At 39.9% G+C, this 18,651-nt stretch overlaps 1 protein-coding gene across 15 annotated transcripts in view; it reads right to left on the bottom strand.

Annotated features, from left to right (window-relative positions):
* Nucleotides 1-18,651, bottom strand: part of LOC103459282 (ELKS/Rab6-interacting/CAST family member 1-like) — a 126,387-nt gene that overhangs the window by 99,952 nt on the left and 7,784 nt on the right. For all 15 annotated transcript variants that reach the window (XR_001776221.1, XR_532714.2, XR_532715.2 and 12 more), the window contains exons 2-4: nt 16,898-17,697; nt 14,677-14,754; nt 13,932-14,087 (exon numbers count right to left, since the gene is read on the bottom strand). Coding sequence is in view for 12 of the 15 variants with exons in the window: in XM_017302870.1 (XP_017158359.1) it covers nt 13,932-14,087; nt 14,677-14,754; nt 16,898-17,395 (732 nt within the window). In the remaining 3 variants the exon portion in view is untranslated. The remainder of the gene's footprint in view (nt 1-13,931; nt 14,088-14,676; nt 14,755-16,897; nt 17,698-18,651) is intronic.

The raw sequence follows: 18,651 nt of genomic DNA, 5'->3' as shown, positions 1-18,651 counted from the left end.
ACAGTTAGAACGGCTAAAGAAGATTTGACACAACCAGGTCTGAGTCACTGTCAGTTAAAGCTGGAAGTGATGTCACGGTGACGTCTACTTAAATGTGCCACATGCGACCTGAACGGCTGCCAGGTCATCACCTTAGGAGCCACGGTGTGTTCCCAGAGCTCAAGATGATGCAGGCAGCAAAGAGGAGGGAGAAAAGCAACAGTAATAAAACTAGAAGCTGGGAAAAAGAACGATGGTAAAAGACGGCGTCACGTTCCCGCAGAAACGGCCGATCAGCATCGAAGCGAAAAAAGAGACGAAAGAAAGAAAATGGTGTGTGAAGATAAATAATGCAAAACAACCTCTAGATACAACGAGAGAGAAAAGGTAAAGTTAAAAGGACCAGATAGGGATCACACAAACACCAAAAGCTTGCATAAAGAGAATAATTTCAAGGCCTTTATTGCTCCAAATGTCTCCAGTTTATGTTCCCTGACAGCCAGGACAGAATCATCGCTGCTCTCTCCCCACCCAGTTGGGTTTATTTCCACATTCCTACTGACACGAATAAAAGACAATTAGCAGTTTTATCATCTTAATCATTCCCTGCCTGTTGTATCCCCTCTGTGTGAATGTGGGTTAGGGCTGCTGACTCATACAGTAGAGCTGCCTCGCACAAACTCAAATAGGTTGATAGCTGACATTTCTGGGACTTCCCTGAAGACCGAGAGGCAGGCGAGAGAATAAAAAGCCTCCTTTTCTCTTTGCTTTTGTTTCTGATCTAATCCCGCCGTCTTCACGGCGGCAACGCATCCTGCATCGTGTTATCGTAACGTTGGCCCAATTCAGCTGTCGAATATTCTTCAACTTATTGAAATTGTGCTCAAATAACACAGGTGAGTGACATTAAAATATGATGACTGATGAGCAATTCGGGCAAATAGTGATCATTGGTTGTTCTTAAATTAACAAAAATAAAAAGTTCACGATCATGAGTGTTTGATTGTTCACAGGACTCCATGTGTCATCTGCACCGGAAAGCAAAAGTTCGCCAAGCTAAACAACAAACGTGGATAATCAGGTCAAAGGAGGCAGAGTTTGACATTTTCGCCTAAAAAAACTAGACAGTGCATCTTAAAAACACCGTGGTCAGCATTATTTGCAAACAAAAAAAGTTTGTGATCACCTGAACCTTCTACCAATCTACCAAAGCTGAGTAAAACTCAGTGGTCACTAACACGTATATTCACACCAAGCGTCTAAATGTGTTTGTTACAGAAGCACATTTAAACACAAACATGGAGAAAAAAGCCACAATGGTCTTCCTAATAAAAAAACAACAAAAAAAAGTAAATCAAGCGGACTTCAGCAAGGAATCCAGCAGATGCAGTACGATGTCTGGCACACAACTTCAAAAGGCAACATGGGAAGAATTCAGAAAGAGAACGAGAGGGAGCGAACATATCCATGCAGCTGGAATGCAAAGCTGAAAAATGCCAGACCACAAGAGAGAGAGAAAGATACAGAGAGAGAGAGAGGACAAAAATATTGCAAGGAGGAAAAGAAAATATCCCAACCAGAGTCGGAGATAAGAACAGAATGAGAGAAAAAAAAAGAGAGAAAACAGTTTAGCTGTGTTTACCAAAAACAGAAGCAAGGGAGAGGGTGATAGGACGAAGGTCTTCTGAGTTTCCACTGAGTCGTCAACTTTGACCCTGGCAGAGCTCGCCCAAACACTGACATTCAAACATAATCACACACACATGAGCTGGAAAGACTCATTAAAAACACAAACGAGTCACGTTCCCTCAAATAAACCGATACAGGTGACCCGAAACCCACACTTATAAGAAAACCTGCATGCCTTTTCCGCTTAAACCGCTTTATTGCCGTTTTGTCCGCTGTTAAGACTCTGATTCGGGTTTTGACTTGATCAGATGAGACAAGATAACAATCAATCTAATTAAACATTGATGCCGATTGCAACTTCTCCGACCGTCCTCATATGTTTGGCATTAGAAACATCCTGCAGGACGTCGGCTGCAAACGCGGGGCATGCATCTGTGATGCTAATTCACAGATGAGCGAAGATGCTTTTTTGTAAACACAGACGAGAACAGCAGACTGAAACGATTGTGGATCGCCTGAGCAGTAGGCTCTTCATATTTTAATGATGTAAAAACAGTCAGTAGAAGCTATAATGAGCCTTTATGATGCATTTTGAACATGAATTCATAGGTGACCTTACCCCCCCTTGGCGTCAACATCCAAACAGGCAAAAAGCTTCGAGCTCTCCACATCCCTATGACACAGGCTGCAGTAAAGAGACAGCAAAAATAAAAAAGTTGAGCTCCAATCAACTTGTCCTTTCACTTGTGTGTGTATAAAGAAAAAAAAATCACGTGGGTCCAGCTACCCACATGATTGAAATTCACCCTTTGAAATCAGCTCAGAATATATGTTCTGTGAACCTCAAGTCGCTTTTTCCAGAAGGTTTCGAAAGTTGTTATAAGTCATTGAATGAGTAATTATTGGAAGAATCTGATGTTGGGAATCAGCATGACCCGGCCTCCCGCCCTCAGCCCCCCCCACTCCTCACAGGTGGTGCGCCCACACGGAGGGGGCTTACTGCTGCTTTCTCAGGGTGAGCCGGGTCGACCACCAGGCGCTCGCCAGTCAGAGACATTATGGTGGAGATCGTTCCCGGGGTTTCCCAGTAAGAGCAGATCATATAGTAGATCCTCTGTAAGGAGGAGCGTAAACTAGAATATCATCAAAAAATGAATTTATTTCAGTAGTTTGATTTTAAAAAGTGAGATTTATAAATCAACACAGTAAATTGAGTGACAAATTTCTAGGCTTTACTTAATTGGTGTTAGTAATGATGGCTTGCAGCAAATGAAAACCTCAAACTGAGTTTCTAAAAAAAATTTAAAAAATACTAGAATACAACAAACTATATTATTCAGGAACCCAGCAGTTTAGAGCATTACATTCACACATTTCATTGTAAAATCGAGTTGAAGGAAAAAATGTGGCTAAGGGAAAACTGCAATTTTGACACTATAATATAAACAGCCTGTTCAAAAGTTATGACCGACAACTGAGTGCATGTACTGTATCTTTACTTTTATTAACTTTAACCCATGCTAAAAAAAAAAAAAAAAAAAACTTGAAAAACTTTTTTTTTTTTTAAACAATTTGCTGAAAATGAATACCTTTTTCAATTGTATTCTACATAAATGAGATAGCCTAGGTACATTGTTAGAATCAATAAAACAAGCCAAAGATCTCTATTAACTTTTTAGGCCGGATTTCACTCATTTAGCGTTCTACTGCAGCTTTAAAGAGAGGTTTTTAGGAGAATGGAAACTATATAAGAAAACTTTCTTTTCCTTTTTCCCTGACAGCATTGAACTTCTGCATGAGGCAGAAAGACTAAGGAGTGGAGAGGTGGTGAACCGCACTATTGTTAAACACCTACACAAATATGAGTGCAACAGAGGACTCCTCAGAGAAAACATCTCCAACACAACATTCACATTTACAGAAGTGAGAAACAAACAAGAAAGATGATTTTGTTTCAATCTTTAAAGGAAACCTTTTACTGTATGGAAGAAGGTGAAACAATCCTTTCAGTCATTAACAGACTGTCAGTAAGAAAAATATTATATAATAGGGCAACATACATTAGAAACAGCAGTAAAGTAATAAAAATTTCCAACCATCGGTCCAGCGGGCAAGTGCCCAGATACCCATTACAGGTAAGCTACTGACAGCTCATGAGAACTCCACATACCCCGTTTTGACAAAATTCAAACTACTCTTTCAAGGTAAAGGGGTAGACAATTTCAAGTTCTAGCTAGTGGCACAAAAGATTTTACTCCTGAAGACAAAAAGTCAACTTTTGCAAATTTAAAAAGAAAAAAAAAAAAAGACAAATGCATAATTTTTACTTTGTAAATTATAAGAAAAAATATGATGCACACCAAATAATCCAGTTTAAGCAATGCTGTTTTTTGTGTTTCACCTCTATACATTCTGCAAATCGGGAGTAGTATTTCCTTTCGTGCAATCATTATATGTACTGGAAAATTTGCAAATCAAAATGCGCAATCATGGAACTTGATTTAGAATCAGAAGGAGATGAAAGAAGACAGGACGAGAGAAAATCAGCTTGTGAATGTAGTGACAATTTCTCCATCCTTCCCTCTGGCCACTGCTCATCTGTCGTCCAAAATTAAGCATCCCTGCTTTATTACTCCTCCATCTTATCCCTCGCTTATTCCACTCTCGCAGGGTGAGTCATGCTTCCCCCCCACCCCACGTTTTCGCAAACAAGACACGCTGTGACAGGAAAACACATGTACACACATTTAGACGGACACAAACACACGCGCCAAGCACACGCTGAAGCCCACACGCAGAAACACGCATGTGATGTTGGAAGCAGTGGTCATGCTGTGTGTGCGTGTGTATGGGGTGTGTGTGTGTGTGTGTGTGTGTGTGTGGGGTGTGTGTGTGTGTGTGTGTGTGTGTGTGGGGTGTGTGTGTGTGTGTGTGTGTGTGTTTGTGTGTGTGAAAGTAATGACCGTGAGGAGCTTGAAAGCATCGCCCACTCAGGCATTAGACAAGAGGAAGATTAACACACTTTTCTCTTTCTCTGAGGATAAAGGTGGAGGATGAAGAGCATAATGAGGAGGAGGAAATAGATTTTTGAAACAGATGAGTGCCTATTTCTAGAGGAACAAGAGAAAGTTAAAGAGAGAATGCATACACAAGTATGGAAGGAGGATGGAAAGTTGCAAAAGATGGAAAATAAACATAAAAAACTCTTCTAATTGTAACGATAATTTCAAATGTGCGTACTAGTGGGTAAAGCCTGCTCTGCTAAAGAAAACACCTACGCTTTGCTAAAATCTCCCTTAACATTGAGGGACAGAAAACGAGAACAAGTTATATTCTGATGAAACTTGTGAAAAGGTGGTGTTGTGGCAGCATCGTGCTGCGGGGTTACTGTTCTTGACGTGAATCTGGGTTTACACTTAGATGGATGGACTTATGATCAGTTCAAAATATCTCTTTAGTTTGGACCTAAAGCTGCAGATGTGTGCAAGAGACGCGTGTGAACATTTTGTTAAAACATGCGACGGTTGGGTGAAACCAAAGTTAAACTTTTCAGCCACAAAGAACAGACCTGGGTTATTTGTCATGGTAGCCGTTTTTGTAAGATTTTATGTGTTGGCTCGAAAGCTGAAGCTGAAGAGGGATTTCATTTTTTTTCAGCATTCAATTCAACAGTAGGATGACCTCAGCAGAGGAAAATTGAAGTTTTGGAGTGGCTTACATAAAGAAAAAAAATATTTTGGGTCTTCTAGAGAAGACTGTCAGCAAAAGCAACCGCGCAAGAGAAGAGTGTAAAAATTGCCAAATCAAGATACGGCATGCTAATAGTCTACTGTAACCTAAGGAGACAAAGATGGAGTTTTCTTTTTAGTATTTTTTGGCCAACTAAGTCGGAATGGACAGAGAGAATCCGCACAAAACAATTTATGAGCATTGGCAAAGATTTCCAAATAGATTTAGGGCCGGGCTTTGACCAGGTTATTGCACCTCTTTCATTTCTTAAATATTTTCCCCCAAGTCTGTTCTGTTTGCGTAACACCAAAGATTTCAGAAGCAGGGAGAGCAGCGGTGCAGGGAAAGTGGGAGTGGCTGCACTGTAATTCTGTTCACTCCCTCAAAACTTCTCCCAGACTTGCTCCTTATAAGGGAAGACATGGCTACCGCAGACAGAGACGCACTACGGTGGAAGGAGAAAGTGGATGGAGCCAAAGAAAAACAAATCACAATGCCACAGAATCGTGTGAAACAAACCGAGACTCTCTTTCCTTTCGGTTTCACATCGGTCTTGTCTCCCGTTTCTTTTCGCAGATAAATGAACGCGGAAAGGGCCGATTCCCCATTTGAGTTAAAGTTTTATAAGCCTCCACTCCTTTCCTTCCCTCTCAGTGAAATTTTCACCACACACATCCTTCGTCATCTTTCTAATCCATACCTCCTCCCTCCTCTCCGTCCATCTGCCTTTTTCTCCCCTGCCCTCGCTCCCTGTATTTATTTTAGCCCCTCTCTCTCTCACCTACCTCTTCATCCTGGCTGAGCAAACACACAGGTTTAAGGACCATCTGTTACTGATGAGCATTCATAGGTGGAAAAACACATGGAACATACTTCTAAATCTCAGGCAGGCATCAAAGCACAGGTACAGCAGCAGTAAATACATCGCTTTCTCGTTGTTTCTTGGGTCTAAAACTGCAAAGATAGTGAACAGGCTCACGCAGAGGCTCTTAAAAGGAGAGGAATGAGTCATAGGTCCTCGAGCGGAGCAGAAGGAGCACGAAGAGATGGAGATAGGATTGTTTCTGTGCTCAAAAACACTACTTTTAAACATTTCTGCTGAGCCATCTTGCTGCTTCCTTCAGGGCCGCTCAGTGCAATATTCACCCTGACAAACAAAATCACGCTCAGATGTTTGTTTTTTTTCCCTCTTTTCTCCACTGTACATCAGCTTCCTTACTGCTTGCTGTGCAGAAGCCAAGATTAGATGAAAGTTTCAGACCACCAATTTTGCACTGCAATAACAGCTTCTCCTGACATTCTGTTGCTGCAAAAATATCTGCATGTTTGTGCAAATAAATATAATGTTAAGAAACCAAATGACGTCTCGCATCATAACTACAAAGAAACAATAACAATACAATAGAGAATATACAGTTGAAGCTATGATGACCATGCTCAAAAGCTATTGTTAGTAATCCCAACCGCCTTAAAATATAAACAAGTTTGTCTGGTTTTATTTCAGAAAGTGAAGAATAATGCAGTTCTGTGTCTTTTTATATAAATATCTGGATTCAACTATGCATAGACACACATACATGTTCATCTCTAGCTAGGAGAAGTGTCTGCAGAAGAAAAGTCAGGGTATAAACCAACCCCAAACACATAAGAAATAATTAAACTGAACTGAAAAGGGGGTGGGGGGAAGCACTTATTTAGACTCGAAATCAACCTGTGAGCTCAGAAATTAAAATGCATCATCACGCTTTTCTTTATCCATGTCGCATTCTGGTGGTTTTCCTGGCATCTCAAATCAACACAGAAGAAAACCACACCACCTGATAGTAACCAATGTAAAGCAATAACCAGATTTAATTTAATAGACAACATTCATCATTCTTAGTGTAATTTAATTCTAGCCGAGAAAAGAGAAATGCTGTGAATTGATTTGCCAAAATATGTATTTACACTTAACATGTAACATATACGATAATGATAAGTACATCTACAGCTACATGAAAAAAACGTGTAAAATGTCAGAGCATCTCTTCCTGTAAAGTGCATGCTCAGCTTTTTTTCCCCCCACACATCTTATCAATCAATGTTTTCCACAAAAACACTCATGTAAAAGTCACTATGTCTCACAAAAAGCGATTTTCTACTCTAAATACAACATCTCAGTCTTTATTGTGATTTATTTCCTATTGGGCATCCTTGTTTTCCCCTGGCGCTATTCCACACCTTCAAGTCTTTTCATCCACTTTCTTTCCTCCTGTCCAATCGGCTTCCATCAATCTGGCCGATCTCGACGTTTCATCTGCTTCCTCAGCTCGGTTTGTTCTCATCAACCGTTTCTTTCTTGCCCTCCCTCCTCCTCACTTTGTCTTCATCCATCCTTCTGTCTCCTGATTTACTGTCTTGTCCTTTTCATACATTTTACACACCTTTACATTTCACGCCGTCTTCCTGATCTATTATTCACCAGCGGCCACACCCCCCATACATCTTCCTCTCTTTCTTCTGCGACTATGGCGGTGTACAGATTGCTGGGCAAAGCGTTTCTAAGAGCCAGCTGGCACCCAAACTCTTGCTGGGACCATTTTTTTTTTCTTCTTCTTCTTCTTTTCTGCACGGTGAAAAGAAACTTAACACGGGAAGCTTTTGGCAACATAAATTTCCTTTAGATTTGAGATCCGTGGAGACGACCTGAGAGCTGGGGGCAAAGTAATGAAATAAGAACTGCAATATGCACAAATGGGATTCTGCCGTAATAACATTAAGTGATTTGAAGTGATTATAAGCCGTCACTCAGGGAGCAAAAAAAAAAAAGCTGATACGAAGTGTTGTGAATCATTCTGGCAGCTGTTTTCACTTTAATGTGTTCCAACAAAACAAGCAAATAACCAATTTTACTTCTAATAATTCAAACCTCTCTAAGATGTTATACATTTGTTAGGTTACATTATTGCTATTCAATTTCAGAATGAAATACTCTTGTATCAAAGTAAGTTATTTAACTATGTAGTAGCAGTTTGTAGTCACTCAAAGCTAATCGTTAATTGTTAACATTCTCTATGAAAGATTCATACTTACAGTGCACTTTAAACTTACTGGTATCCTTGGAAATGATAAAACTTCCTCATCTCTTCTTTTCTGCAGCTCTCTCCACAGCGTTTCTGTAGGACTTTATTCTTTATGGTCATGAAAGAGAATATTTTTGAATAAGTTACACTATTTCTGTGTAGACTTTACCTTTTGGTTTGGATCATTATCCTTTGAAAGATCCAGTGACAATAAATTTCCAGTTATTTTGGCAGTGAGCAACAGGATTTAATGCATGTCACACACTAAGAGAAGGAAAATGACCCACAGCATTAAAGATCCACCACTGTACTTTACAGTGAGCTGGAGGGGTTTTCCTTTCCACATTATCCTGAGTTTCATGCCGGACCTACAGGTTTTTGTGAGCTCCAAATGCACATGATTGTGTTTAAGGAGACAATCAAAGATAATATAGAATGAAAGATGACTATAATGCAGTACAAAGTAATATGAAATGATGAAATGTGATGCGTTAGACTGCAGTTTCCTGCACTGCATAGAATTTTACAAACTCTAAAATCATTATTTCTCTTCTTGTATTTCTCCGATGGCTGGTCATTTGCTTACTTACAAAATTTTAAACCAATTGTCAACCAGACGTTTTTTGTTTTTTTTTAATAAGAACAATTAGTCAGATTTGACAGTCAGATGACGGTTTCAACATTTCCACCACAAGCAAAAAAAACAAAAAAACAACAGACCAGTTGGGTGGTTGGACAGATGCTCTGATTCTCTCTCTCTCTCTCTCTCTCTCTCTCTCTCTCTCTCTCTCTCTCTCTCTCTCTGTCTCTCTCTCATTCCAGCAAAGGAAAAGACAGATGACAGGACGAGGCAGAAGGGTGTAGGAGAATCTCCTTTTTTCTGTCTCATCTCCGTCCATCTCATCCGATCTCTCACCTGGAGGTAAGGGCTGCCCAGGTGTAACAGGCGCTGTGCTCAACTGTCTGTTCGAGTTACACTCACACCAACATGCAGCTACACACTCCTGCTTCTTTTTTTCCTACAGATAAAAACTGAACCTCCTGAGCTAATAAATGTGTACTTTCTAATCCATGATCAACTGAGCCTGCAGACGTGCAGCAAATGACGTCAATAAGACTCGTGTGTTGTGACGGAGGTTAAAGTTTCCTCCATCTGTAGACAGACACACATGAACACTTTTTCTATTTCCCACCAGCACTCTATTCGGTTAAATTATTCACAAGAGTCAACACAATGCAGCAGAATCGTGCTGCTTCATAATACAAACGCAGAACTTTTTTACCTCAAGCCACAACCAATTTTCTTCAATTTCCACAAAAACACAAACCTTTCCAGAAATATAGAAACAGAGCAATGTTGTGATCAGAAACTCTTCTGGTTAGACCGAGGTAGTCATACCAGTTTTTGTCTTTTTTTTTCCATGTTAGATCTATATACGTTAATGTATTTTTTTTTTTTTATGACAAAGTGCAAGGTATAAGCACATTTATGCAAGAGTCAAGTAAGTCTGCAGCCTTTGGCACACTAAAGCCCATTTGTCTTGACCCTTTGCATACAAATCCATCTGTGGAAACATGCAAGTTCACACACAGACACACACACTAGCTGGTGTAAAAAAAACTCAAAATTGTTTCCACTTATAATCAGCTGGTAAAAATCGTTCAATTCGGCTCCAAACACAGGCCTTTCTCCTTCCTACGAATCTCTCGCGCACATTCACACCCATGCTGCCTCTGACGTCAGGTCAGCGCGCCCGTTCGCAGTACAGTAGATGATAGATTGCATCTCGCAGTCGCAGAAACGGACGGACAGAGTGGTTATTGTTCAAGCTGCTGTGATTTAGTGCCGGGACGAACTTGCACCAAGGAAGGAGCACGATGCACTCGCACAGAAGTCAAAGCTTGATTTATGGGGAGAGTGAGGAGTCAAATGAAAGCAGTGATGCTTTTCCTACTGCTGCTTGACTTGTAATTGTGGCGGAGTATCTATCTGGTTTGAGGGAAGGAGCACAAGAGGCAAAACTGCAGGCCAACAAGAATGAAGGAAAAGGGGAAAATATGCACATTCCACACATTCCTTGAAGTTCTCCATTTTCTCCCACTTTTTTCCTCCTTTCTGCTTGAAACATTGTTCTTACCTTCTGCGATCAAAGAGGTGGACCGAATCGAGTCAACACATTGTGTGTGTGTGTGTCTGTGTGCAGAAAGTAAAGCAAGGCAGCGCTCTGAAGGAGATGAATGAGACTGACCACACCGAAAAGAAAAGACACCAGTGGACTGAAAGTTGGACTTAGTGGGACAGCCGCATGTCCGATGTTTTATAATAAATTCTGGAGTGAACCGGCTCCACGGGTCCAGATGGAGAGTGGGGAGTGTGTGTTGGTTGTGACAGGGAAGGAATCTGGTGGTGGGAGTGAAATGACAGTAGAACAAAGAACGGTTGGGGAAAAAAAAAAAAGAACAAAAGTCTTGTGACGATGAGTAGAAGGTGCAACGAGGGAAAGTTTACCGAATGTGGATGAAATAAAGATGAGGGATGGTTTTTAAGATAAAATGTCTCATGACAGTTTTTCTGGACTAAACTCAGGTCAATGTTTTCTCACTACGGGAGAGGTGCTTCTGTTTCCACATTGTTGTTGTGCTGTCAGTCAGCTGTGTATGATATTCTCTAAGCAGCTGCTGTTTTTACAGTTCTTTCAGTTTGTTTCTATTTAACTGGTGTACATGTTTGTTTTGGGGAACAAACACTCCCTTTTGGTATGAGTACATGTAAAAGCTCCTCATAATCACAGTTAGGTATGGTGGAAGGTCTGGTATGATCGCACAGGCCCTGGAAAAGTTGGACGAGTGTCTGAACTCCTTGAAATACCAGTAAGTTTGAAATTAGGTCGTCACCGGACCAAAGGGTAATGATGAAAAACTAAGACGAGATAAACACAGGAATGGTTCTTTTGTAACATAGTCGGTCTTCTTCTACGGATATTTTAGCCCCCAGACCCAAATCCTAAAAGAAACTTGTGGGCCAAGCTGAAGATCAAAGTGTTTCCAGCATGTGAAATGTTTTAAGAGAAGAGTAGATGCCGACAAAAAGGTGGTTGGACAGAGCATTGCCAGCATAGGGCACTAATGTTAGTGGCAGAAGTGATTTTGGTGATTAAGAAATATGTCTCATCAACTTTCCCGCTGAATACATTTATTCAAAGGCTGGAATTTTCATAAATATTAAGTAAAGCGAGCGTGTCGAGAGAATACAATGGAGAAGAGATGGAAGAGGAAAAAGATAAAGAGAGAAGCTGGAGGAGAAGAAATGACGATAATGAGTCAGGCATGAAGGAGGAGGTGAAAGTGGAGAAGTGTGGAGGGAGGAAAAGGCAGAGGGTGGAGAAGAGATGAGCTTTCCTCAGCGGGGGCGTGAGTTGGCTTTTATGTGTCTGGACTCATATTTATAAAAATTTCTGGAAGGTAATTTAATCCTATTTCTAACACAAAGATGATGGCGAAGACTGAGTGGTGAGGACACAGTAAGGAGAGCTGACTTAGGACGTGACGGCGCCGAGAGAAGAGAAGGTTCATGAGTGAGAGAGAAAAGAAAAACAAAGACGTGGAAACAAGATTTAAAGTATCCATACAGGGAATACTTCTTCATTCTAGGGCTGAGATGACATGCTTGCATGTTGAAATGCGTGTGGTTATTCATTGTTACAGCACCAACACCGATCCAGAGGGAAATGAGTTTGAGGGCAGCTCCAGCAGACCAGCTATATGAGTATATGAGACATTAATAAATTCATCAACCCTTTGTTCATCAGCGAAGGCCTTATTTAAACCGAATGAATCAAAGATTCATTAAACTGCTAGAAAACGTGTTCTGATTTAATTTCCTGTTGCATAATTTCACATTCCAATATGATTTTTTTTATTTATTTTTTGCCCCCACATTTGCCTCCAAATTAACCTTAAATAAATGTGCGCGCACGCAAGTAACACCGCCACAACATAAATGCGGCATGCTACAAAGTCTGAGGAAAGCTCTCTCAAGTGGCTTCGCGGCGTTCATGTGAGAAACGAGGCGCTGCGGCTGCAGCTACATGTGTGCATGTCATCTCTTGTATAATATTTCAGCCTGCTGCCAGACAAGCAGAGTCTCTGTCTCATCCAGATGGCTGCAGCACCAACAGACAGCTGGGAGTCCCTAAACCAGGCCGTGCTGCCTCATCTGTGGCTCTCCACTCACGGCACCGAGACAAATCTACCAACACAGACCATTAAAATAAACCCTGCCTGTGGTGATGGCTGCAGTCTGCGGGAGTATTAAGTTAAAGTCATTTTCAATCTGCTATCTGTAATTTTTCTTTGTTTTAGGGTAATCCGGACGGTTAATTAAGTCAATAATCTCTCAACATTGTGAACCTACAAAACACTTAAATAGACAAAATGATACCACTTGAACTTTTTCACATCTCATCCTATCAGAGATTTTAATTTTAGCCCTCAAATCTGAATTTTAGCATCTCATCATCATTATTAGCCACACAAATCAGCTTAATTTTTTTGTTTATGTCCATGCTAGGCTTTTGTTTAGTTAATATCTCCCTCCTTCATCACTGCCACAGTTGTCTTTATTGTCTGCTATTTATGTACATCAAAGCATATTTATGTGTTAGAATGGCCCAGTTAAAGTCTAGAGCAATATCCAACTGAGAAGCCAAGACAAGACTTGAGTAAAGATGATGTTGAGATGTTGAGAAAAAAAAAAAAAAAAAAACATCAGTAAAAGATAGTACTACCAAGTTTTAACTCAGATGGGCTATTTACAAATGCATGCTATGGTTTTCAGATTTTAATATGTAAAAAGACTTAAAAACAACTTCACAATTATGCATTACTTTATATTGGGCTACTACATTATCAAACTAAAATGCTTTAAAGACAATTCAACTTGCTGTTAATCAACAAAACTGACCAAGAGCAATAACGTCAGAACTGTTAAAAATATATATAATCTGGATTACAGCACAAATAATGTAAAAATGTTTACTTCAGACCTTTTCAGAGGAAAAACATGTTTAAAATCACCAGAAAGCCCTTAAAAGTGCAAAAGACATGATATACTTAGTTTAAGGTGTGGAACTAACACCTCAGTAATAAAACTATGTTTTGTTGTTGAGCCCAAGTCACACCACTAACCAAAGCACTCGAGCTCATATAATAATGTACATTATTAGCTAAATGCAAAGTCTTCTTAGTAGGGGCAGAAAAGATACCAAAGGAAGATGAAATACCAAAATACCAAATTATGTAGAAAGAAAGAACTGATAACAGAATATACACATTTTTCAGCGAATTGACTAAGACTATTAAACACAAGTTTCACCTTATAATTCCCTCTGACATCAGATAAAGGTCTGCAAAAAGACTAAAAAATATATGTTCAATGTTATCTGTTCAATATCATTAAGTAAGCTATTCTTTTATATATTTTTTTGCTTCAAAAACGTCCTGAAAACAGGTTACAAGCTGAAGGTTTCCTACCTGTGTCTCTTCCTGCACCACCCTGTATTGCTCCTTCCACACGGCCATCTTAGTGGCTTCGTCTTTCCTCAGCGCTCTCTCTTTCTTCAGCTCTGGACTCCAGAACGTCTTTATGGAGTTCATAGAGGAGCTCAGCTTGGACTCTTTGCCCTCCAGCTGCATGAAACCACAAGCAAACGTCGTCACTTCGTCTGATTTAAGTGCTCACTTGCAGCAGAACCCAAAACTGTCTCCAGTCCTGACTCGATAATACAGCAACCCTTTGGTTTCTCTTTTACGGGGAAAAAACAAACAAACAAACAAAAAAAAAAACACAATTTCCACACGTGTGAAATTTAACATAAAACCTGCTTTTCCTGACTTCAATATTTAGCATTTTGTTATTAAATTTAGCTGTGTCCATGACATAAGATCACAGAAATCTTCAGTAAATAGATTTCTGTTGTTTTTATTGTTGTGGTCCACATGTGTTTCACTTTGTAATGTTTCACATACATTTATCACATGATTTTGATATATGTGAAACACGTGAGAAAAACACATGAATCATATGATGTTCCACACGTGTAAACATGTCAACACGTTATCCCTTGTGAAAGCACATGTTCAAGCCATGTGATTTTTTTTTCCCCCATTAGGGATTATAATTCAAGACAACTGAATTCTCCCAAAGTTAAGAATAAAAAAAAATTATTTAAAAAATTTATACATTTTTTATAAGACATAAATAAAAAAGAGCGCGTACCTCTCTGCGCAGCAGCTCGTTTTCTCGAAGCACTTCTCTTAGCTGCGTTTGCAGGTCTGACATTGCGCCTTCTCTGACCTGTAAAAGCACAAACAAACAGTTTAAAACGCGTTTCTCTTTTCAATTAGAGACATTATGCTTTTCTGCTGCAGCATTACGACATTACTAGCCCTTAAAATGCAGCGTCTTCTCAGCTGGAGTATCAAATTGTCTCATCAATCAGCTGGATTATTCTCATAAACTCGTCCCTTCCTCTTTACCAGCTCAAACTCAGTGTGTATTTTTTAATTTCCTGGCGTTTTGAAACGATGAAAAAGTGGAAATAAAGAATACTGTAGATATTAGTGTCAGCAGTAGAGCGAAGATGGTTTCCAATGCGCATATTAAGATATATTTAGTGTTTGGACAATGGCAATTTATAGTTATGAGTTTGGGTCCCTAAAACCCATGATTACCATTTTTCCACTAACTATGGATTGAGCTAACTAATGCAAATGAGCAAAAAGGTGATTTTTAAAAAAAGTACACTTGTTTGTTTTTCAGTTAATTTGCTCATGATACATTGTTAAAAGTGGAATGTGTTTAAAATGATTCATCTGTGCAACTATTTCACTGTAAGGTGCCGACATCGTGAATTGCAGCTGGACAAAAAAAAACAAAACAGAAATAAAAGTCTTGGCTGTTTCTAATATTGCAGTCCTTTAATGGAGTTAATGCGATTGAAACCTTGGCAAGTCGTGACACAGCACACATTTAAAATCAATAGAAGAAGAACAGAAGGGTTTACTGCATAGGATAATTCAGTATTTATGAGAAAATGCTCCCTGCATGAATTCTTAAGCCAACCTGACATGAGCAGCATATTAAAGAATTAAAAATATCCTGGATTTATTTTTCATGAACAAACAGACTACTTTGCTCTGCCGAAATCATGCCAGGTATAAACTTTAATGAACATGACGCAAGTAAAAAAAAAAAAAAAATCCAGTTAATGAAATTACAGTAAATCAGATGCGGTGAGACACTCGGTTTGTTTTGTTTAACATGTAATTACCTGCAGGTAGAAGAGGAGAGCTACATTTGGAGAAGATGAGCTCTCAGGTTATGACTCATGGTGAGGAGGTAGTGCGAGGGCAGACCTTAAATTTAATGTAAGAATGCCCACACTGTTCTTGATTTACTCAGCTGAAGGGTGGTTTAAGAAGACAATGACACCTATTAAAGACGCCGGGCCTAAAATCAGTTCAGGCTTCCCACATCCTGGATTCACGCAGGGAAAGTGCAAAATGCATCCGCGTGACTAAACATCGAGTTGCGCAACCAGAAGTGAGTCTTTTATTTTTTATGAGCCGACTGGAAGATAAGGAGTCTACTGTTACAAAGACAACATCAAGACCAGGCTCTTACAAATTTTCCATTATCTGCTTAGAAAACACTTCAATTAATCTTTAAAAAAAAAAAAAAAAAGTGCCAAAAACCATTTTGGCCTCAAGCTTAGTCAGAAAGTAAAAGTACAGGCCAGAGAAACACTGCAATGACACCATATGGTGACGTGCAATCATTTATTTTTCTTTTGATACATGAAGACTGAAAATAATCCATGTTTTCAAGCTTCTTTAAAATTTGAAAAATGTGTGTACAGGCCTGTCACACTAAACAATAAACCAATTAATCGCATCAAAAATTAAAAGAAACTCAACAACTTCTATTTATTGTTTTTCTCTTTTCTTTCTCTTCTTACCAAAAACTGAATGATAAAAATATTAAGCCTTTTATTGAATTCAGTATTGAATTAAATCATTTTGATTCAATATTTCAAAATTATTGAATTATCTTTGGATAACTCTGAAAGATCATTTTGTTTACACAGACTTCGTAGTTCATTTTATTTGTTGTTTCTGTTGTTTTCTTTATTTATTTTGGAGATTTAAAAATGTCTTCCATTTCCAGTCTTTAAAAGTTCATTAGAATTTAAAGGTTGGGTCCTTGAAAATGTGCTCCTGCATTATTGTGTCACTATTACTATTATATTACTTGAAAATGGTCTCAAAACAACAATATCATCATTTATCGCAATAAGTTCTGGGACAATTTATCGTCTAGCAAAAAATGTTATCGTCACAGGACTAATTCCATATCGGCATATGGTAAAACTTTCATGTCACACCTGTTAGTGTTACGGTGGATGGCCGTAGATAAGGTTAAAGGTCAGAAGTCTCACCTGTCTCATGGAGTGAGGAACAGTGGCTGCTTGTGGAGGCTGGTTCTGCAGCTCCCCTCCAAATGCTATGGCATCAGCGGGCATGAGGGCGGCGCTGCTGCCCCCTCCTCCTGTGTTTATATTCGGGCTGCTCCCCATCACCGCTGCCCTCACCCCATACGGCACCCTGGCTCCGGCTCTACCCAGAGTCATGGTGCTTTTGGGCACACTGGGATTCAGCCCGCTGCCCATGCTCCCCACCGGGTCATCGACTGAGTCGGTGAAGTACATGGGACCCCCAGTGGCATAGGCAGCGTTCAGGGACTGAATGTTCTCCATGGACAGAGTCTTTCCCGTGCCGGTGAGTCCGCCGCCGGAGCTGCTGCTGTTGTTCCGCCGGTGTCCCAAACGAGGGGAGCGCGGTAGGCGTGGCGAGCGGCCGGGACTCCCGGACACGGAGCCGTTACCGTTGGAGCCTACGGCGTCCAGCTTGGAGACGGAGCGGGAGCTACCGTACATGGTGGGCGGAAGAAGAGCTGGGTGCTGCGCGTGAGAGTGTTTGGGTCAAAAAAAGCAGCTGATCAAATAAAACATGTAACCGATGAAAGTCCCGGTCGAACTGATTCGCAAAAACAGCAAAAAAAATAAAAAGAAGCTCCTCTTCACTTGGGTTGGGTCACTGTATTGACATAGCTGTGATCAAAGCCTTTCCAACACCCTCTGTAATCCATAGGCTTTGTTATGAAGTAGCAATCTACGGGGGGAATCTCTTTAGATAAAGAGGCCGAGGTGATCCACAAAGCCTGGGATGATGGGATCAACTGAAAAGAAAGAGAGACATAAAGAGCCTTGATTAGGAAAGATCAGGGAAAGCAAAAACACATAAATCTGCCCAGGCTGGGGGTTTGAGTTTTGTCTCCGAGTGACTACGTTTACAGCAAATTCTGCTTCTGCTCACCAAATCAATACATTTACAGTATATAAGGACATGAACGAGTACAGCTCCTCAACAATATCTGACCATCATAGTACACTTAGCACTGAGAAGCTGAAATATAATGTTGGCACGGCGCAGCTTTAGACAATTTATAAAGAGTTATGGTTGATAATCAATGACTATAAATTTGGTTGATCCTCTTGTTAGAAATGTTAATTGTGTCCAAGCTTCAACCACCAAACCGTCGATCTGTGGTGAAGAATTTGGTGATCAATGTAAATGCACCTTAAAAAAGGTGTGTGCCTCCCCTGAACAAAATTTGCCAAATACGCACTAAAAATATAAGGTAAGGTAATTTTATTTATGTAGCACATTTTCAGCACAAAGCTTTCCGTCTAAGCACGAAAATGAATGGAAGGTGGAAAGCCATAAATTTAAATAGAAATGAATAGTTTCAATTTGCTGTTTTTCTGTTAATCATACGCAATGTTGAATCAATTACAGCCGCAGCCAAAAATATTAATTGTTATACTAATGTCTCAAAAACGCCAAGAAATTACAATTTTGTCATGTCAGCCTGGAAATGGCTCATGTGTGTTGGATGAACTGAATAACCTAAAAAGAAACCGATTACGTCAACCATAATCCTCCTAATTTCCATAGCAGTGAAAATAATGAGACGTGTCATTTCTGCAGCACCCCTCTGGGTGACGAGATTAGCTTTTTGTTGCCCTTTGAATCTAAGTTTTTAGCCTCAGCTGACATGACTTCTGATAATGCTTTGTGACATAAAAATCCAAGCCTGATAATCTGGACGCTCTGATTTCCCAGGGCTCCT

This window comes from Poecilia reticulata, linkage group LG23 (genome assembly GCF_000633615.1).
Source record: "Poecilia reticulata strain Guanapo linkage group LG23, Guppy_female_1.0+MT, whole genome shotgun sequence".
Lineage (NCBI taxonomy): Eukaryota > Metazoa > Chordata > Actinopteri > Cyprinodontiformes > Poeciliidae > Poecilia > Poecilia reticulata.
Note: the sequence above shows the minus strand (reverse complement) of the source record. Positions and strands in the feature narration are given on the sequence as shown.